The 22,314-nt window shown below is 41.3% G+C and overlaps 1 protein-coding gene across 2 annotated transcripts; it reads right to left on the bottom strand.

Annotated features, from left to right (window-relative positions):
• Positions 1–5,774: 5,774 nt before the first annotated feature.
• LOC146641013 (guanine nucleotide-binding protein subunit alpha-14-like) lies at positions 5,775–21,074 on the bottom strand. 2 transcript variants are annotated; one of them, XM_085397360.1, is made up of 8 exons: positions 20,782–21,074; positions 20,311–20,483; positions 16,411–16,595; positions 15,903–16,057; positions 12,847–12,975; positions 11,197–11,326; positions 9,773–9,926; positions 5,775–7,816 (listed from the first exon to the last, which is right to left on the bottom strand). In XM_085397360.1, the coding sequence occupies exons 2-8, from the start codon at positions 20,459–20,461 to the stop codon at positions 7,611–7,613; spliced, it is 1,110 nt and encodes a 369-aa protein (XP_085253486.1). In that variant the 5' UTR covers positions 20,462–20,483; positions 20,782–21,074; the 3' UTR covers positions 5,775–7,610. The 2 variants fall into 2 exon arrangements, with proteins under 2 accessions (XP_085253486.1, XP_085253487.1); XM_085397361.1 differs by having other exon boundaries at positions 20,311–20,472.
• Between the last annotated feature and the right edge of the window lie 1,240 nt (positions 21,075–22,314).

Below are 22,314 nucleotides of genomic sequence, written 5' to 3'. Positions count from 1 at the left end.
TGCTATTTTATGCCGTGATCTCAGCAGTTTATTGCTGTGATTGCAGCTGCATGACAATCTGTGCGTGCACCTGTGTGTGTGTGTGCAGCAAGTACACAGCAGGTATGTCTCTGCTTTGAGGAAATGGAAGCTTTGACCAGCCCTTATCAGTACTAAGCAGTCCATAGCAACAAACCAGGCAGCAAAATCCATCCTACGAGAGCCCACTGGACAGCCAGCACTACACATCTTAGCTCTGCTTCTCCGCAGGAGATCACCTGTGATGCAAGCAGCTGGACTTCTCACCCAGCGCTCAGCATCAGAGGTAGGCGAGCACATGTAAGCCGACACAGGGAGTTAGATCAGCGCAGCAGTGGTATGTCTGTGGGAGCAACTGAAGGCAGATATAGACAGGTAATATATCAAAGGGCAAATCTGTACCCTTGATCGCTGCAGTGAGAGGAGCCCTTTTATGCAATGGAGTGGGAAGGGTGCCTTGCAAATCAATACAAAGTTATTTTGTTTAGACTTTTTCTATAATGAAGCATCCTAATAGGAATGGTCTCTTTCAGGACATCCATACAGCACGAGGGGTCAATAAATGATTTGATGAATGTAAATGAAATCGAGTCATATACTTCAAATCAAATTCAAATTCAAATTTTATTTGTCACACACACACAACCATACACAGTATGACATGGGGGTGAAATGCTTGTAGCTGTACAATGCCCGACCATTAAATGACAGAAGAAAAGTTTTACAATATTTACAATTTACTACAAAAATTTACAAATTAACTTAGGAATTTACAATAAAGAATGTGCAAATAGCAGAAGAGATTATAAAGATAAGGATTATAAATTATAGGAATTATAGGATTATAGGAAATGTGTGGTGGTGCATGTGGTGACGTGTGTGAGAGTCCAGTCTTATAGTGACGTGTTTGGGAGAGTCCAGTCCTACACCTGGTTCAGGCCCCGAATAGCCTGGGGGAAGAAGCTCCTCCTCATTCTCTCTGTTTTGGCCTTAAGGGAGCGGAAGTGCTTCCCAGACCTCAACAGTGAGAAGAGTCCATTGTTGGGATGGGAGAGGTCCATCATAATCTTCCTAGCTTTGGACTTGCACCGCTTGGTGTAGATGGACAGCAGGTCAGGGAGCTCTGATTGAATGATGCGTTCTGGCGAGCGCACCAAGCAGGACAGATCTCGTCTGTCCTGCTTGGTGGCAGCTGGAGTGGCAATGGTCTTTGGACTCTGTTATGCTCTTAATATGGAATATCCACGAGGATTCAGGTTCACCTTTGAGGCTCTTCAAAAGATTATGATGGAGCTTGACTTTAACAAGATGACCTCTAAGATTCGCAAACTTAATTGTGAACTTAACACTGCACAGTAGTGTGTTTGCATGCATGTGTGCATGTGTATGTGCACATGCATGTGCATGTGTGCTTGGTTATTTTGCTTGGTTGGCCTGCAGTGGTATTCTACATTCAAAATTTATAAGAACACCCATTTGAAAGGGAGATTTAAGTTGATTTCATTGATACATGTGTAGATTTTTTTTTTTTACATTAGGTTGGTTAAATTTCAATATATTAGCTTGGTTCAATAATTAAAATATGGTTCTATGTAAAAAAAATCAATTTGGATCAATGCAAAATTTAAAGTTTCAGTCAAGTCTAGTAATATTGTTTATATCAACATAAAAGTATCAGGTCATATCAAGTGACTCAATTTGGATTCTATAAAGCCAAATATTTTGGATGTGACAACTGGACATCATTTTTTTTAATTTGAATAGGGTTATTCTTTTTACAGTGCTGGTCGTTTGGCAATTAAATATTTGTATAAATTATTACATTAATTTAGAAAGTCGTTTTCTTGTACTAACACATCTGAAAATGCTCATCACATGGGCACTCACATACACTGGGAATCCCTTGCCCCTGTCCTGGAGTTTTCAAACTACGAGAGTCTGTGCGACCTGAAAGGCTGTACTCACATAACAGTTTCTCTCACAGTAGCCTTTCAGTTTTATGCAGGGTGCTGGTGGTTTCAGTGTCTCACTTTTTTAGGGTTTAGAGGTCTGATGGAATTGAACCTAACATTTTCATCCCTAACACAATGGCAGTGCTTTTAACAGACAGGTTCACTATTTACCATCACAACTAAGTGTTTAAACTGCTTTAGTTTAATCCTAACCCTAGCTCCAAAATCTCCTCAAACTGGTTCTCAGAAAGCCAGGCACAGAGGTTGTCTGCAGATATACTGACACACAGATGCACAAGCACATGCGCACCCAGACATACCCCGCCTACCCCGCCCGTCTCACATACGCACGCTTGAAAATGTCAAGCCGTCTGGATGAAACAGTCACCTGAGCCACAGCACCGGTCTCACCCTCCTTTGGACAGCCATTATCAGGCGCAGTGCGAGGTTGTGTGTGCATCCCCATTTGTGTGTGTTAGAATTACATTTCTCTTAAATGTGCTCCAATGTATCCCTTTTTGTTAAATATGTATGCTGCGTGTACAGTTTAGTGGAGAAATGGTGACTGAATGTTTGTGGATGCGGGCTGTCACGGACTAATAAGGAGCTGCTTTGGTTGTGGCAGTCAGATGGACAGATGAGGCGACTATGATCTAACCATGTGAAGCCTGATCTACTGTCAGCTGTCGAATCTGCATTTTCAGAAGGACAACAGGTGAACGTTTGGTCCTTTGTTGATGTGACACCAGTGTTCACAAAGGAATTTTTGCAGTCTGTTTCTTAGACACACACAAACTCAGACACACACGCTGCTCGGTGAAAATGAGCGGTGTGTGTGCCAATCCAATGCAAATCCTGCAGGTTTTTTTCTGCAGGTAACAGCAGACGTGTGATTGACGCCTGTGAGACCTTATTTGTCTTGGTGACAGAGCCTCACAACGCTGCACGGAGAAAACGCATCACGCAGACAGACACGGCGGCTCACTCTGGACATATCTGTGAAGGTCCCTGTTATAGTTGCTGGTTCTCTTGTGCTTCTCTGTGTTTCTAGTTCCTCCTGCCCAGCTCTGCTGTCATGCTATTGTTAATCTTCATGTTTCAGGATTAGTTACATGTCTTTTGGTTGCTTTCTGTCTTATTTTGAAGGTTTATTTTCTTACACCTGTTGTAGTTTATTTCTAGATGTCGGCTTTTGGTCTATCCTTTTGTAACTGAGCTTTGTGTCTGCATTCGGGTCCTTACTCATGTCCATGAGTCCACTCTGGTCAAAGAGTGTCATGATCCTGAGTCTTTGAACCCATATTTTGAGCTTTGTGTTCTTTATCCTATGTTTTATGTTATTATGTTTTGGATTTTGTGTGGGGTTACAGTTTCTGGATAGGTTATGTCGGTCCATGAGCTGGTTTCCCCTGTGTCTAGTTGTTAAGTCCCCATTAGTGTTCGTCAGTTTCATGTTTTATTTTTTCCCTGTTTTTTCCCTGTTTTATTTCATTCGTTTTGTGTGCTTTTGATCACTTTTGTGTCTCATTAGTATTATGTTCAGCTGTCTCATTTTCCCCCAGCTGTGTCTGCTTTCCCTAATGTGTGTATTTAAACCCTGTTTCCTAGGGTTGATACTTTGTTTCTATTGCGCTAGTATCAATCTGAAACCAATATCATCATTGGTATCCATTCTATCGATATTTAGATCCACCGATCTCTAATACTGGGTGCAAAACCTGCCTGCTGCACAGTGAATAGTGACCCAAAGAAAGAAGGAAGAACAGGAATGTGTGTTTAGAGGTTTTTTAATATTAACTATAAAAAAAAGTCCACTTCCTCCACCAGATTCTACATAAAATAATTCACTGTCACCAAATTAGAGGTTTCACAATTCTGAAAAATAGTTACCTACCACACACAGTAGCTCAAACACACAGTTTACATCCTGTTGGTCAACAATGTTTAAAAAAAATACAGCAGTAACACGGAAGTTATCATGTACAGTAGAATTACTTTTCTTTGAGGGCATCATCAAAGATGTAAAAATATAGCTGCCACATCTGAAAAATGTAGCAGAGTCAAGATCAAAACACTTTATATACAGTCAACAAAAAAGCAGCTGGAACCACCACTGTGAGCTGATATTAGCTTCAAAGTCATTAAAGTCACAGGCATTTTCCACTCGTCATAAAATGAGGCACACAGAGCAGAACTCAAACACACGATTAATATCATAAAAGGTTGGTTTAATATTCTTTTCCACACGGCTTTGTTTGGTGTCAGTAATTCTCACAGACTGTAGATAAAAGAAGGACGTAGTGAAGTCATCCATTGGTTTCTGGACTTCAAATGGATCCTATATTGGTCGGGTTTATTACCATTTACTCGCTTTTAGAGCCTCAAGTGGCTGTTAGAGAAACTGCAGTTTAAAGCACTTGCATGTTGGATAAACTTCTTCGGACGGCTGTTTGGATTACAACGATGTTGTGGAAACACAATAATCGTGTTTCCACAACATGCTATCACAATAACCATTACATATTATAAGAATTAAGTATCTCCAAAGACAAGAATTACCAGCTTGGATAAAATACTTTATTTTTTAATTATGCAAATTATATAAATTGTATAAATTGACTGTTAATGTAGTGAAATTACTGAATATTTTTTTAGTTTCTCCCAAATCCAAATTTTTCAAAATATACAAGGCAAAAATATAAAAACAGAGAGTTGTTTTGCTAATACATAAAAGCCAACAAAGGACTTAATGTGGTTCCAGCTGACTTGCACTGACACACAGTTTTGTCAAAATGAGGCATCACCTGCTGAGTTTATTCATTTATTTATTTTTACCTTTTACCATCTTTAACTTTATAAAATAAGTTCACAAAACAATCAACTCTCTGAGTGGTGATGATTTTAACACAGAGCATGAATTGTGTTTGGAGTTGACAGAAATATTGAGCAGAGTTGGAAGAAACTGGTGTTTGACAACTTCAAGTACAGAAACCTGCTTTTCTCTAGTTTACCATATGCGAACTGGACATTTAAAAGTCAAGCTAAGAGAGCTATCTCCTGCTGTGTTTTTGAAAAAAAACCGAACGATACACATTAACATGGGACGTGACATTTATTTTTCAGGTCTTTGTCTTTACTCTGGAGCGCTCCTCCTCTCAGTGAGCCCACTCTGTTTTGCTGGCTAGCTTCCAGCAGCTGGCAGCTCTGGAGGCTAAAACAACAAACAAGACTGAGGAGGAGCTTCTTCCCGCAGGCGATACGGTCTCTCAATCACACCACCACACAGTACTGACCCACACATATGGTTCTTACACACACACTGGACTTTCTGGACTTTGGTTTTGCACAACACTGGTCACTATATTCTTCATTTCCGGTTAATACTTGTACAGCTGCTGTTATTGTGTATATATTTATTTATATTTAGATTCCTTCATACATTCTTATATAGTTCTATATTGTGTATTGTGTATTTTGTTGTACAGTTATTTTATTTTCAACTTTAATTTATATATTTATCTTTATCTTATTCTTCCCAGTTAAATTTACCCTTCATTCTAATTTGTGTTGTACAGTTATTTCATTTTTAACCTTAATTTATATTTTATTCCTTCCTAGTTAAATTTACCCTTTTTAATTTTTCATATTTATTTCCTATCTTATTCATAGCCTTTTCCTTTTTTGTTCTCTTTAGGTCACGAGCAGTTGTCCAAGCATTTCACTACATATCGTACTGTGTATGACTGTGTACGTGACAAATAAAATTTGAATTTGAATTTGAATTTGAATTTGAATTTGAACAATAGCATTTCGCATCCTGTTCTTTGCGCAAAATGTTAACTCCTTAAATACATTCATCTGCCAAAAGCCCAGTGAACAAAAACCACAGAAATGATGGATGTCTGTGGCCTTGTCTGAACAATTCGACAGCAAGTAGAGGTAATTTGTTGCCAGTGGCACGACGAAGCTTGTGAGGGAGCATTTTTGAATCACAAAGTCCAAGATGTCCTCTTTAAGTACCTAAACCAGCTTTAGCAGATTCTTTTGGACGCTCTGGGCATAATATTAAGCAAACAGTTGGCTATTTTTGCATCATAAGAGCACAATAGGAGCCGGTCAGGATTTAGAGTCTCTGACAGATGGATTCCCAACGCGAAACTGCTTTACAGAAAACACTTTAATTAGTGTTTGACTAAAAAACTGCAAGTTTGTTAGTTAAAAGAGAAGATGAGAAGTTAAAAAAAACTGAAAAAAGTGAATCTAAACAAACCTCAATACTTTTAAACTTTCCTTCATCTGGTTTTTGGAGTTTATACAGTTTATACAATTTTTACTTCAGTCCAGATTCACTCCAACATATAGTCTGTAGTTTCTTTCCACATTTATATCATTTAATGATTTAAATGATGGGGCGATCGTGGCTCAAGAGTTGGGCGTTCGTCTTGTAATCGGAAGGTTGCTGGTTCGAGCCCCGGCTCCGACAGTCTCGGTCGTTGTGTCCTTGGGCGAGACACTTCACCCGTTGCCTACTGGTGCTGGTCAGAGGGCCCGGTGGCGCCAGTGTCCGGCAGCCTCGCCTCTGTCAGTGCGCCCCAGGGTGGCTGTGGCTACATGTAGCTTGCCATCACCAGTGTGTGAATGGGTGGATGATTGTGTATAGTGTAAAGCGCTTTGGGGTCCTTAGGACCAAGTAAAGCGCTATACAAATACAGACCATTTACCATTTAAGAGCAACTTACGGCCACTAAAGTCAAAAGTACGTCTATATTGCTGTCACGGCTGACTCAACAGGTGGCAGTTGCAGATTTGATGGCAACTGTGCTGAACAGATGTGTTGAATACAGATAACATGAAAGAAATACTGGCAGTGAAAGATAACTGTAATCAATAGGGATTTTGGCACGCCGGCGGATGTTTTTCAGAAACAATGAAGGACAGCGCTGTGACAACAATCGCCCACATTCAGGGCATCTAATAAAAAAAAGAGTGCAGTAGTTCGTAACTCATATTGCCCATACAGCTCATAACAGTAACGCTTTGTGTTTACAGTTTGCGTTGGAGTGTGCATTGGCTTCTACGGTGCCTGAATGGGACTGGAAGATACACATAAAGCCCTTAAAATGTGTGACAGTGGTGTTGCATTCGTGTGTGGCCCCATCTCCACTTGTAAAAGTCATTACTCTGTTAATGGCGGCACAGCACTTCATAGCATCTCTGCTCCCGCTTCAATTATGGATCAATTCAGTCGCGGCATGACCCGAACGCCTCTTCATCTTAAAAAAAGAAACATCAAATTGGGCAAAAAAGCTGCAAGCTGAGAGAAAGGAGAGAGTTTACTGGCTCCTCGTCATGTGTTTCAAATACTTCCTGAACAGAAGAAGGGGATGAGAGTAAAGTTGTGATAGTCGTGGTGATGAAAGGAAAGTGCTTTCAATCTCCACTTGCGCCTTAATTAAAATGAAGAATGAGAGGAGGACGAGGGGCACAAAAATATTAAGCCTGATGTTCTGACTTCTGCAATTTAGAAGGAATTTTATGTGGAAAAGAGAAATCCCATTTTGGCTTTCACTCATACAAGTAAAATGTCCACAAAGAGACACGAACCATCTTTCCTCCTGGCTTTCATTGCCTGGTAAAAGTTCAGATGATCCCATAGTCCCTTAGAGACTTGAGCAGCACGGTGTCCTTCACGTCGCTGAAGACCCTGCGGATGTTGTTGGTGTCCGTGGCACAGGTGAAGTGGGGGTACAGAGTCTTCCACGTCTCCCGGTTGTTGTGGGTGACGGCCTGCTGCTCGTACATCTTGCGGATAAACTTCATAGCGTCTTCGGGGTCATGTTTCCTGCCTGTTGAAAAGTGGAGGTGAAAGATGGAAGTGGACAACAAAGAGATGAATTTGGGTGGAATAAACCGACTGATGGAGAAGAACAAAGACATCAGAGAATTTTAGATTTACTTGTCACTAAGCATGAGATGGAAATTAGATTAATCAACATGGCAAAACATTTTCAATTTCGAATTTAGAGGTGGCTAAAGTTGCATAGAAGGATATCAGCAGAGCGATCACAATGGCATGCAGAGCTTGACTCCAAGGTCTGCCTGAACTAACACTATGTTCGACTTTATTCTATCAGCAGATGAAAAAACCTCCCTGCAAATAATATATTTGAAAAACCGTAAACGGCGATCATTTAGAATACTTTCTTGATGATAATAATACCATTTCTAAACATTTCACTGCAAGTTCAAATCAGCTTTAAAAACAGTAGAAGACTGCAGGGATTATTAACAGGTATAGCCTTCAGAAGTAGTCACTGTAGCAGTAATAAGGACCACACAGTGCCTGCACTGGAACACAGCCACATTAGCGGCAAATAGCAGCCAGTGCTAGGAGCTGTTCACAGTTGTCATTAAGGTTAAATTGACATCAAAGAGCTTGACCCTGTGTGAGTCATTATTTTACCTCGCTAATGCTAGTGGTAAAACAAAGTGTGTGCACCGCACATACACATGTGCAAATTTTCACTTTCAGTCACTCATTTCAATCTTCCACACACACACACACTTGTACACCTGGGGGTATTCAGGTGGGGGTGCAGGAAGGCCAGTATCTGTCTGTGGTTGCCGTTGGTTACAGAGAGAGAGCGGAGGTGTGTGGGGGTGAGGGGGGCACCCTACTGCCTCTAACAGCAGCAGAGTTAAAGGCTGCAACCTCGTCATTAAGCACAGAGTACCTGAAGTGACTCATCTACAAGAAAGACATAAAGAAGGAAGGAAGGAAGGAAGAAGAGACGGAAGAAGTAGGAAGAATGGACGGAAAGATAGAAGGAAAGAAGCAAGGATGAGGGCAAAGATGGTGAGCAATAAGGAAGGGGGGCATGAAGAGGGTAAAGATGGGAGAAAAAAAAGGAAGAGGCCAAGGAAGAAAGAAAGGAAGACAGGAAGAGGGTAAAGATATCCGAAAGGGGGAGGAAGAGGAGAAAGATGGTGAGAAAGGAGGGAGAAAGGAAGAAAGAACAGAAGGAACAGAATAAAGAAAGCAACAAGGAAATGCGAAAGACTGCAAAGATGCTAAGAAGGAAGGAACGAATGAAGTAAGTAAAGAAAGAAGATGATAAGAAAGTAGAAAGGGAAGGAGCAGTGAAAGAAAAGAAAAAAGCAAGAAGAGAAGAGCAAAAAATGTCTGGTGGCCGTGGTGAGGGCGACAGAGGGAGAGACTTTCAAGCTTGGAATTAGAAAATGAAATCACTTTGCACACACGTTTTTGGAAATGACACATTTTGTGCCAGGTGTAGAAGGGCGTGATGAAATTGTTGCATGCTCAAAGCAAATTGGCTGAAGCAAAATAACATCACAGCCCTCGTGTCTCGGACATGATTGTGTCCACGCTGCGATGGGAATAAACGCTTGCAAACAATGAGCTGCAATTGTAATTGTTGATGGCAGTGAAATCTGGCTACTGACTTGGCTCAGTCTGCATTCGATGCTGCTGTGATTTCTTATTTGAATGTCTGAAACCTCCACGTTGAGGCTGAGTGTCGGACTGATTCACAAATATCAAACCCTTGGTGCTCTCAGTGCTCCCCGCCATTATTAAATCCACCGCAACTTCAGCACAGGCACTCGCAGACATCTTACAGTCTGACCAAATCTTCACAAAAAGCCTTCAAATCAACTAAAATACTTGGAATATGGTTTTTTCTTTCTTTTTTTACAAATTGTTTGATCAGTTGTCCGATAGTTGCTAGCAAAACTACAACACACCCTCACCCTAAATGCAAACAAACAGAAGACCAGCTGACCTGTGAAACCGGGGAAGTATTTCTGCAGGTCTGATGTTTTCATTTTATCAGTCAGGATGTCAGTCTTGTTGAGGAAGAGGATGATGGAGGTGTTGAGGAACCACTGGGAGTGAATGGTGGTGTAGAACAGAGCCAGACTCTCTTGCATGCGGTTCTGGGGAGGACACAGAGCATTATCACAGAGGCAGGGAGAAAACAGTCCTTCAAAGAGAGGAAATAGGTTGTTTATGGGCAGCATATGGACCACAGTGGAGGTTAATAAATGCGATGGCAGACCAGAAAGTGTCTGGGAGAGATAAACGGATCAGTGACAGGATGGGAGGGAAGAAGAAGGCGATAGGGGGCTGCAGAGGCTGAGAGGAGATAAGAGAGAGGCTTTGTTGTACAAGAGCGAGACCTGCTGGTGAAACGATGGAATGACTGTAGTGAGAGACACATTTATGACTCTGGTACATATATATATATACTTTGTTCTTTATTAACAAATTACAAAACCCCCAAACATAAGCTAAACAACCCAGTGTGTAAATGTACATGTGCTGTGTATTTTGCACAATCTATGTCCAGAGTGAACGGCCATCTTTAAACTGAGGTGGTGTCTGCCACCTACAGTGCAGGCTTGAGATCCCTTCAACCTCCGATCAGACCTTGCCTCAGGGGACCACAATAGGTCACATGATGGGTTGGGGCAAGGTCTCTCTGTGCTTTCACCCTTAAGCCGTTTTTTTGTTTTTTTTGGCTGAGCAGAAGTCTGCCTGCAGTGAGCTCTGATGTCGGATGGAGGCAGTGTACAAAGCATGTGGTACAACCGGTCTGTGGGCCACTGTTGCTTGTGTTTTTGTTGGGTCACCAGCCAGCCGAGGAGAAGAGCGACGTTACAACATATAAGGAGCTAAAGTGAAAACAGAGTGTTGCAAACTCCCAAGTTCTGACTCAGGTAACCGAAACACGGCATTGCGACACCATCCGTCAGCCACCTACAACGCAGCCTCGATAACCCTTTCCAGGACCTTCAACCCCCGATCACACCTCGACTCAGGTGACCTCGATAGGTCACATGGTGCGCTGGAGCAAAGTCTACGAGTGTTTTCAACCTTCAACATTCTCATTGAAGGTAATAACCCACGCCTTTTTTTTTCATGTGATGTTGCAGATGATCAATCGTGGGTCAACAACCCTCAGAAGACAACCCCTCATAAGGCTAAATACTTGGAACTCCTCTCTTAAATACCTGGGATGAGAGGTGAAGCATCTTTGCAAACCTAAAGAAGTCCAGTTACCTGGATGGCTGAGCACCTACATATAAATATTCCAAGCACCTTAGAATAGCTGGTAAACTATCCGGTAGATAAATCTGCACAGATCCTATGATTGTGTTCATTTTCTGCAGCTGTACACTGAATGAGAGTCACAGGAGTTCTTACAGTCGTGTCTTTCTCCTCCAGGACTTGGTCATACTCGCTGAGCGACGCAAGGAAGATGAGGGAGGTGACGTTTTCAAAGCAGTGGATCCACTTCCGCCGCTCCGACTTCTGACCGCCAACGTCCACAATCCTATCAAGGATCAGGGGAAGGAAACGTGTAAAAGAACAAACAAACGACAAATTGCCAAATGACCGTGAGCTGCTGAAGCGGCAAACGCGAGATCGAGCAGGGATGTGCTTACTTCTCCTGCCCAACAAAGTAACACTGTAATGCCAACAATGATAGTGATCGAGACAGTGAGGCATCTGGCACACCTAGGAAAAATGCAAAAACTATGACAGAACCCTGCACGAGCAAATCACACAAGAGGCATTCATTAACGTGCAGGTTTTCCTGTGTCCCTGCGTACTTGATGTGAGCTAATTCCTTTGTTAATATTAAATCAATTAAGTACTAAAATTAGCAAATGAAGCAAATGAATATAACAAGTATCCACATTGGAACAGGTCCCTGCGAGAGGTGAAGTATGGCATCCAATTTATTCAACAAAGATGTTCACTGCATAAAATAGTATTCATTATTACAGCATGTCTTAATGGATACTAATTTATTTAATCAGGCCTTTTTATAACTAGCCATTTTGTGTCCACCTTTTGAAAAACTACGTCACACCTAGCAACGGGGTCAGCCACACCTCGTCACTGAGCTCAAGGTTCCCTTCCATTGCTCCGAGCATTTCCCAAACCACTTACAGCTGTACCCAAGATGCACTACAAATTAAGAAAACCTTCGTGAACGCCAATGTGCTTATGTACAAATGCACGAAAAACAAGCCCTTCCCACCATATTTCAGTGCTTACACGGTGCCCTCACATCAGTAATGTGCTAATAAGCTGCGATGTGAAGTGGAGATGTCCTTCTTAGAACATGACGCACTTTATTAAAGGACAAAAATGCCTCTTTGCCTTTCATTCACTTTTTTATTTTGCCATTAATTTATCCAGATGTATTTTCTCTTTAGTTTAAAGTGCATCATTATTTTCATTTCCAGCTCCATATTTGTATTCTTAGAGTCTAGCAGAAGAGCTCTGCATGATTCACAGTTTTAAATAAAGCTTATTTTGGTCACCTGCTTGTTGGGATTGCTGTGCTGAAAGCCAAGGATGCCCTCCCTCTGTGACATCATAAAGATTCAAGAGTAAAAATAACTGCCTGACACAAAGTGTGTGATCTTTTGGCTCATAGGGATTACTTGTACACGCACAGTGAAACTTTGGCCATGTTTAATATCAGCACTCCCCCTCTGTAACAGTATACATGTGAAAGAAAGTGAAGAAAGGCTTTTACTAGGTCAACTTTAAATGCTTTTAAGAGTTATTATTTTAAGATAATATGTTGGAACACAATGTCCTTTAGAAATAAGCTTTGGATCTGTTGTCAAAGCTTAGTCTGACTGCCTACACATTTTCAAAATAAAACCCACATGAAGTCTGCACAGAGGCAATCAGAAATGCGATCCTATTGCGTCCAAGCAGGCGTGAGCAGACAAAGCCTCTGCAAGAGTCAATAGTATTTTTTTCACAGTGCAGTGAATAGTGAAGGTATTGGATTTGCCCCTGTGAGAGGTTAGAAATCCGAGGATTGGTCACCTTAGTGTGATGGTATTGACGGTAAAGGAGTAGTCGTGGATGCCCGTGGTGGGGAATCGAACTCTCAGCACGTCCTGTTCCGTGGGGATGTAGTCCTGGGAGGTGATGCGGTCCAGATTATTCATGTAGCTGAAAGAGAGACGCGATGGGGCCGAAGAGAGAAAAAATATTACAACGGCAAAAAAAAAAAATCTGTTTCTCACACTAGAGGATATTTCTACTGAAACATATTGCCTCTGTTTACTTTGCATCCGGCAATGACAGGTGAACCGGTGATGACAGAAAAGAAAAAAACTGATTAAAAATGCAAGAAGGGAATGGAGCAAGTCCACATCAACCTGTGTACAGACCACAGCTTTATGGCTCATGTTGATACAAGCTGTCATTAGCTAATGTTGACTGCCTGTCCCTTATCAAGCACGCACCGCGATGACTGAACTGCCGGGTAAACACAGACCAGAACAGCAGTATAAAAGAGAGAAAACATGCAGGCTGAGCCCACACTTTGTTCTGTGACACTTGAGATACTTTTAGCGTAAGGCTCACACCTACTGTGTCTTTCCCCATTGATAATAAAAAGCCTGTCTGAGGTTAGCTCTACACTGTGGCTTAAAATGGTTTTTGTGATGTAGCTATAAAACCTGAAGACTCCTCCGTGAGCGCGACGTACAATTTCAGTGAGTAAAGCAGAGGTGGAAAATGGAAAAAATGACACAGTTAGGGCATAAATCTGAAGGGATCCTAGAACTTATCAAACTGGAAAAAGTTGGTCGATAAAATATCCAAAAATGCTCGAGACATTGTCCGTGAAGGTTCTCAGTCATCCAGGTCATCATAGTCTAAGGAGCTTGGAAAGAAAAGCGTCTGGACTCCTTTAAGTTGCTTGAAGACGTTTAACCTCTCATCCGAGAACTGAAATAGCTTCTCGGATGAGAGGTGAAACGTCTTCAAGCAACTTAAAGAAGTCCAGACGCTTTTCTTTTCTTTCCAAGCTCTTTAGACTGCTCAACTCATTGTTTTAGCCAACATAAAAACCTTCAAATAACATCTTTGGTATTTAAATGAATACCAAAGATGTTATTATATCGTGACAACGTTAAAAAAACAGCAAAAATGGAAACCCCAAACAGCGTAGAAGGAGCACTTTAATCTCTTCCTGTCTAAATGTAGCACATTCACTGAAGAGGACAGCTGTTATTAGTATGACTACAACGGATGACGGGTTTGTTGTGCTCATCTTTTGTTGCATCATTTGTGTAACAGCTTTAACAGAATCAGCATCACCGACTCTGTTTTATGGCTGTGATGTTACACCTTTATGTATTACTTATTTATTAAGACTTTTTCAGACTGATAATAAGCAACGGCACACTGACTGAATGCCATGCCGTGTCTCTTGTTGAAAGAAATGAAGGTTGTTCATTTTGAACTGAAGGTTTTGTAGCCATTTCTGTTTTAAGTTGGATTTTTTTCCCCAAACAACAGCCTAAAATAATGAGTTAGAATTATTTAGTTTGTGATTTGAGTGTTTTTCTTGGCTCTGGGATGTTAAAAAATTAGCAGCTCGATCAATAATGATGATAACAAAATCTGAATAGTTACAAAATTACCAGGCTACCTACACATTACACCAACAGGACCTGCTCAGCCATTGAAACCATGCTATGAAGCTCCAGGCACACAGTTTTTGTCCATTACATGGTTTGAGACTTTATGGCTGAGTTGCTCTGGTTCCTAAATGCTTCCACGCTGCCACTTACAGTGGATCGTGGAATATGCACAAGGGAAAAAACTTCACAGACTGACTTGTTGCAGTGGTGGCATCCTATCCGGTCGTTCAGTCTGACGTCACTAGCCGCGTCTGGGCCTAAACTCCGCTGCAGGTCCATATATCAAACGATCACTGTGGCACTACTGAGAGTTGAAAAACTGTCTAAAGTCTTTCATCTTTAATAAAATTATCAGCGTTCTGCTCTACCAGGTGTAACAATTGTGTTTAACATCCAGGCATCCATGAAAACGGAATTTATGACATTTAACGGAGTTAGAAGTTAGCAGGGAGTTAGCTCGCTAGCTTCAATCTAAATACAATATAGCATGTCCTGACTGCGGGGTTTTGGAAACAAATTTAAACGTACAGCTCTGCTATCACTTCCAACATAAATGAAGACAGAAAACTAAACAGCAGTGACGTTTGTAGGGTTACTGAAGTTGGGCTAGCTGGTATATAATGATGTGCTACGTGACCGCTAGCGACACAGCTATGTTAGCATAATATAAACAAGCTAACTTTTTTTCCACTCGATAAAAGTTACCGTGAGTGTTCTCGGTGGTCAGGAACAAATGTAATCGCATGGCAGGATGCTGTAAAAGGACCAAACTTCAGCCAGGAGAACAACTGAGATAATCCATCCACAATACGAGGTTAGTCATTCATATACTGCTGCATGGGCTGGGCTGTAGTTACATCTTAAGGTTTTAAAAACTGAGCTTAAATAAACGATTAGTGGTAATAAAAGCCGAGGGAGGTCAACAGTGATCACTGACTGTTTTAGGAGCTTTTTGAGATCAAATAGAAGAAAATACAAAACATTAAACATGTTAACAACACAAAAGCCATATTAAACGCAGACTACTTTAGACCCGGGAGTAGGATTGGTCACGTCATCACTTAACGACCGGATTAAAACACCACGCTTGGATTCGGTAAGCTCTTAAGAACGACCAGTTCCTTCACAAATGTTTATAAAGGCTGACTTCAAGCCTACCGTAGGTGCCTGATTTTATGCCCTTGTGGCAATGAGGCTAAAAGCACCTGAATTCAAAGATTAAGAGGAGGTGGCGGCCACTACGTTTTGTCTATATATGGTTATCCCCTTTTCCCCACAGATATCGACGTGCACTTTCTTCCAAACTTGCCGTCTATCATCATTTCCCATATCCTGATATTGTTGTTGGTGCTTTGTTGTGACAGCATTTCATCATGTGATACTGCGTCCCAGCCCTCACAGAGGGTGTGGTGCAGCTTTGACTTCTAGCAAAGCACAGCTACTCACTACTCTGTAGAGTCCAGGAGTTGGTACTCGCAGCGGCGGCTGTAACAGGCACGTATTCCCGAGTCTGCCCAGAGGCGGCGGATTGCGTCAACATGGCCCCGTTCCAGTTGGGTGACCTGTACTATGCTTACGTCCTCCAGCCTCTTGGCGTAAATCTGGAGGACAGCACAAGATTCTCAGTGTGAGGAGATTTCATGATGAATGCTTAAAAAACATTGAATACAAAGCTTTTTAACATCCTGTGTAATTAATCCTTCAACAGATGCTTTGCACCAAGGATTTGTGCATGTTTATAGTAAAACCACCAGCTATTTATAGGCTGCAGAACGCTATGCACGTATATTGGTGTCAGCGTGTTTCATGCTTCTTCTTCAATGTGGGCGTAATCCCACAAATCCTGGGAGTGCACTTCTGGTCAGACGCCTGCACACCTGCGCTGGCGCCCGTGTTTATGAATAAGCGTTGATGTGTAACTGGGTGTGTCCGTGTGTGTTTATGCTGCATCTACCTCGTTCTGTGGGTTGGAGTAGGGAATTCTGAGCGTGGCCATCGCTCCTGTCATTGCAGTCATGGCAGTTAAGATATTCTGGTAGATGCATTTGGCGAAAGCCTTCCTCTCCTCCTCTGAGTAGCCTCGTCCGTGAATGATCCTCATCTGTCGGATGAAGGTGGTTTTTCCACTCTCCCCAGTCCCTGAGGCAGCAAACAGAACAGCTAATAATTTACATTTAAAGCAGAAATCCTTCATTCAGGTTTCCTCAGAGCAAAGATGAGATCGAGTTAACTGAAAATAACGGTGCTTTAAAAATGGCCAGATATGCACTGCATTCCCATGGAAAAAAATGGAGACGCTGTAATTGTGAGAGAAGGTTAAAGCACTTATCTGTGAGCAGTATATTTAAGAGGATGGGACGATGGTGCTACCTGAGTTAATGTAATTCATACATTCATACATGAACACAACTCCCGTTCATTTCCAAGAATACTTCAGCACCTTTCAGACAAAAAAGGCTGCAGAGCTCTTCTCCCTCAGACTGATATAAAACCACATAATAACTCCTCGTTCTGTGACAGGTGAACACACCTGTCAGGCATAAGATTCTACAAATACTTCTGTATTGCACCTCCACGCAAATGTTGTTCTTAGATTTAGAGTGTACATGTTATTTATTAATGGAACGTGCACTACTCTTACACAACGTCAGTCTCACTTTTACAGTTTACAGTTACAAAGTTTTTTCTTTGTTTTTTATCACTGTTGCATGTGTATATTTTTGCAGGCTCTCATAGTGTTTTTGCAATATCTGTGCTTACTAAACATTTAACACAACATCTTTAAAAGGTATGCTGGTGTTTGCATCATATTCTACTATCCTTAAGCCCTTCCCACACACACACAGGTATTTTGGAAAACAGTTTTTTATATCGGTTTTTGGCCTTTTGTCCACAACCATGTTTTAGGTCACTGAAAAGAAGTCTTGATGCATATGCTCAATCATCCAGGTAAAGAAATCTCAAGAAGCTACGTCCACATGAACAGAATCAACTTTTTAGGGTCACTGAAAAGCGTGGATGTTTCATGTGGATGGGATGGTCTCTTAAAACAAAAGCAGAAGCTCCTAGTTTAAAAAAATATTCTCATAGATGTGGGTGTAGATGTGGTCAGAAAAGCAGCTTTAAAACAACACGTAATCATTCTCTTTTGCATCCAAGGCTATGGTAAGTTCCTCCTGTAGCCTCAGGGAGATCAAAGTGTTAACCTTAAGCTTTTTTGTGAATATAAACTATAAAGTAGCGTGATGAGGAGACTTTATTCCACAGGAAGCTGAAAAACGAGCACTCAATTCAAAACACAAAAGGCCTGATATACAGCTTGCAGGTACCTTCTCTGCAGACTAGAATCAAAGATACTCTGTTAAAGATACACCGAACGAGAGGGGGAAAAGTTGATTTATGTTCTGTTACACCTCGGTTTATTGTTAACATTTTATGCCCCTCTTGTTTTATTGTTTTGTATCCACATCATTCTGTGTGGTGACTGTATTTCATAACGAGCGCCCTGGATTTACGCTGCTTCTCACACGGTTACAGTCCCAGGGTTTTAAGTCGTGTTTATTATTTTAGGGTTCTGTTTGCTTTCGCTGATGTTTTAGTGCTCTGTGTGTTTTGTATTACTGTTGGTTGAGTTCTTCATTCCTATTTTTCATTTCTTTATTATTTCAGTCTCAGTTCTTATTTTATTCTAGTGCTGAATGCGTTGATTTTTAATAGTTTTATTTCTGTTCCTCCCCTCATATCTTGTTGTTCTCACCTGTGCTAAGCGCGCTAACCTGTGCCTTGTTTCCCACCTGTTTCCTGTGTAATCAACCCTCTGTGTATAAATAGTTCTGTCTTTTCCTCTGTCTAATTTTCAGGTATCTGTTATGGTTCCTGTGTTGCCTCTGTGATTGCATTTATACTTTTTTATGGCCTAAATCTTTTAAGTCTGCATCCTGCACTCAGACAAGGAGTGCAGAGGACTGAACAGACTTCAGTAAACGCTCCTGAAATCCTAACTTAACCACTCAGACGAAAGAGTGAGTGGTCTTTGGATGTATTTGTTTTATTCAGTTGTCAGCTAGAGGAAACGAAACTCTTGAAACTTTTTATTCTGGGAATCAAGACGACTTTTGAAGGAAAATCATAAAGCAGCGTTTGTGTGAGACGTGCTGAAGATGTTTTCCTGACAGTCCAGTTTTTGCAAAACAGAAATTTTTGTACAAGACGTAAGAAAAACTGGCCCCCGTGTATCACGTCTCATTATCGTCTTAGTCTGCTGAAAACATCCCAAAAAACGACACGCTCATTTACTGTGTGTTATTTACTGGGTATCTGCTGCTCTTTCACAGTGCCACAAAGCAGCAGCATAGCTATCATAAAAGATACTGTGGTTCACGCATAGCTGCAGAGACAGATAGTTGATTAACTAATACAGTATTAGACATTTTTAGAAAAATTGGATTTGGTTTTGTGTTATTCTTTTGGTTCTGATGCAAAAAAGACGCAGACCTACAGCCAGTTAACCAAACACATGTCTCTGAACTCCACGAGGGACCCGGGAGTACCGAGAGAGAACCCACAAAGATACAAGGAGAACATGCAAACTTGACACAGAAAGGCCCCAGCATGGAGCGACAGCGCTAACTCCTGCAACACTGCACTGCCCACTTATTCAATATATGTCAATAAAGTGGACCTATGATGTTCTACCTCATGTTTCAATCGTATATGTATATTACGAGAAATGAACGTCCAAGCATTCTCCGGCGAGGGATCTCTTGTTTATGATCTTTTGATTCATCATAAACTTGATTTTCTGTTTAACGGAGACCTGGCAGCGGCCCAGTGACTTCTTCGAATTTGTTTACACCTGTCAAGCCCGCGTATCTAGATGTGAGGGTGGCGCCGTCTGTTCCTACCCATTCAAAATATGAAATCACGATGATACAAATCAATGGACTAATTCCCACAACCTCAGCTGCTTTTTACTGCTTTGCTAACCCTAACCCTACCTAAGCCCAACGCTGACCTTTTAAATGATTTTTCTGATTAGAAAATCGTGGGCGTTTATATTAAATATGACCAAAGATTCAAATAATGAGGACATTGTATGTAAAGTAATTCCTGTGAGCTCTGTCTTCAATCTGCTCTACAGATTAGGTTAATTATGAACCATGACTAAGACTCTATTAAAGTACAAGCATGAAAGTATGGATCTGAAAAGAGGATCATGCATTGATAATTACAAGGGTGTCAACCTTTCTGGTCTTTGTGTTATAGTGGTTGCTGTTTGACACAAGCACTAAAAAGAAAAGTGTATATATTCAAATGACTTGGTTTTGTCTAACAAACAGCAGAGAAGCTGCAGAAACAAGACAAAATAAAGTCAGCACATAGAGATATTCAAATTCAAACGATTGAAAAATCAACTTGTCAGTTGAGTTTCTGTCAGCTAGACTATTTATCATGTAAATATTTCACCTATGACACCAGCCCAGGGTATCTCTGCCAGGAAGGTGAAATTATCTTAAAATCAGATAATCCGAAACTTGTCAGACTAACTGTAAGAAAACCCAAACAAAGCTGGGCTTGTATGTTTCTGGGCCGTGTGCCACAGGTGGTTTTCAGGTGGCATAACCAATCCCTACTTTCATCGTTCATTCTTCACATACTCACATGGTGACACATGCCTTACATAGCTTATACACTCATGTGCAGAGGCCACCAAACAGTCTTGATTTGTATGCAGGGTGTACCTTAGGGTATCTTGTCAAATTTTAAATGCAGTTTAATGTCTGTTTAGCCTGTTTTTTGTGGGGGTTTTTATTTTGTTGCATGAACCAACAGGTGTGTGTGGTGCTCTACTGACCCAGCAAAAGGATTTTAATCTCCCTCCTCTCCTTCTTCTTCTGTTGCTTCAGGATCCTCTTGATCTCTTTGTCCACAGCAATGGTGTTCTTCTCCTCCTCGGACAGACAGCACACGCAGGTGCTGTAGCACCACCGCCCGCAGCCGGCCATGGCCAAAAACACTGAAATCAAACTGTTAATGCATTATTAAGTAGCCAAGCACCCGCAATAATAAACTCACTGTTAGGCAGCTTGATGTCTGTTTGCTCTTCAGTGGTTTTTACTTGCTCACTGACACGCCAGTGGTCTTCATTTGCAAGTATGCCGACCGAAGGTTAACTTTAAAGGGTGTTTCATACTTTTATGTACGCTTCATTTAACCACCTTTATGAAACTCGCCGGTCAGTTCGGTGAGTAAACACTACAGCACCTTTGTCACTAAGAACTTTTCCTTTTCGTCTTTTACAAGAGAAACAAAATTAATCTCTCACCTCCAATCAGTCTGTCACACTCCCTGAAGACGAGCAGGTACAGGTTCAGATTTCTTTTCCCGGGCCATTTTTCCCCTCCCTCAGCTCTGCACCTGCTGACAGCGGCTAACAGCTGCCGTGGCCCACCAGCAGCTTCATTAGCTCCCACTGACTTTAAACGCCTTTTTTTCCAGCCCACACGGAACAACGTCCAGTTCGGGAAAGTCCACCGCGCCTACGCAGGAATGTGCCGCCTCCCCGAGCCGCTCCAAACACCGCGACTGGAATGCTGCCCGAACGACGCCGCCACAAGACAGCGGCAAACGACGGCAGAAGCGCCGGAAGATAGAGGTTTGGACGTACAAAATAAAAGCATGTCGTCACAAGTTGCATTCAAACGTGAAAGATTAAATTGAAACCCGAATTTTTTTTATATTTTCCTGCTTCATGCATGTGATTTCTTCTTCACTCATCTTTTTTTTCCACTCATTTTACCAGTACACTACTCTGCATTTAATAATTAGTTATTGCTAACGTCTGACTCTTTTGTCTGTCTGCCAAAGGTCTCTTCCTGTTAGAAGTAAGTTTTTCCTTCCGACTGTCGTCGAGTGCTTTCTCATAGGAGGTCATTTGATTGTTGGGGGTTCTTTACCTTATAATGTAAAGTCACCCAAGTAGACTGTTGTTGTGATTTGGCGCTATATACATAAAATTGAATTGAACTGATTCCAGTGTTATTAATTTGTTTTGTAGCTGTTACAATTATGTGTGATTAATACTGAAGAAAGATCTGTAAAAACTACATATGTGAAATATTTGGGAGTTTGTAACACCATTACCACCATGGTCTCCTGAGATGCATCACATTTTGATATTTCGCATACAACATATGCATCGTCACTGGGTACAGTGTAAAAATGATGTTTGCACATTAATGCATTAATACTAATAATAACACTAACATTATACATAATAATACAGCTTTGAACATTTTCTACATTTAATGCATTTAATGATATGTAATGTCTGCAGTTAATAATTGATTGGTGTCTATTGTTAAAAAATAAAAACAAAAAAGTATTCTTGTATTCTTAGCTCCTCACTGGATTTCCAAACTTCTCACCTGATTAGTAAATCCATCCACCCTGCAAAGGAAACTTCTGGTCATTAGACAAATTTCACAACCACAGGTAAATGCAGGAATGTAGGCTGACTGGTATATCAAGAGTTTTACCTTTGCCTGGCTCTCTTATCATGTCCAAGGTATTGTAGAGTGACTTTGCAGTGGATTTCATGGTCGCTTTGTTACTCATAAAAAGTACCATGAAGTACTTGAACTCCTTCTCTTCTCCTTCATGGAGCAAGCCGTTGTTTTCCAGAGGAGCAGAGTGACCTAAGATTTAGGGATGCTGCTCAGCATTCCAGCTGCAATCCCAAAAATCACGTTCATAATTCACGTTCAGTTCCAAGATCAGGACCCATGTTAAACATCTGTCCACAACACCTGTGGTTGTGGTGACAACACTGATGACCATGAAATTGTGAGCTTGGGAT

Source organism: Rhamphochromis longiceps, linkage group LG23, assembly GCF_057381845.1.
Source record: "Rhamphochromis longiceps isolate RC_006_pf linkage group LG23, R_longiceps_female_GT1.1, whole genome shotgun sequence".
NCBI classification, from domain to species: domain Eukaryota; kingdom Metazoa; phylum Chordata; class Actinopteri; order Cichliformes; family Cichlidae; genus Rhamphochromis; species Rhamphochromis longiceps.
The sequence above is the reverse complement of the archived record's forward strand: the minus strand, read 5'-3'. Positions and strand labels throughout refer to the sequence as shown.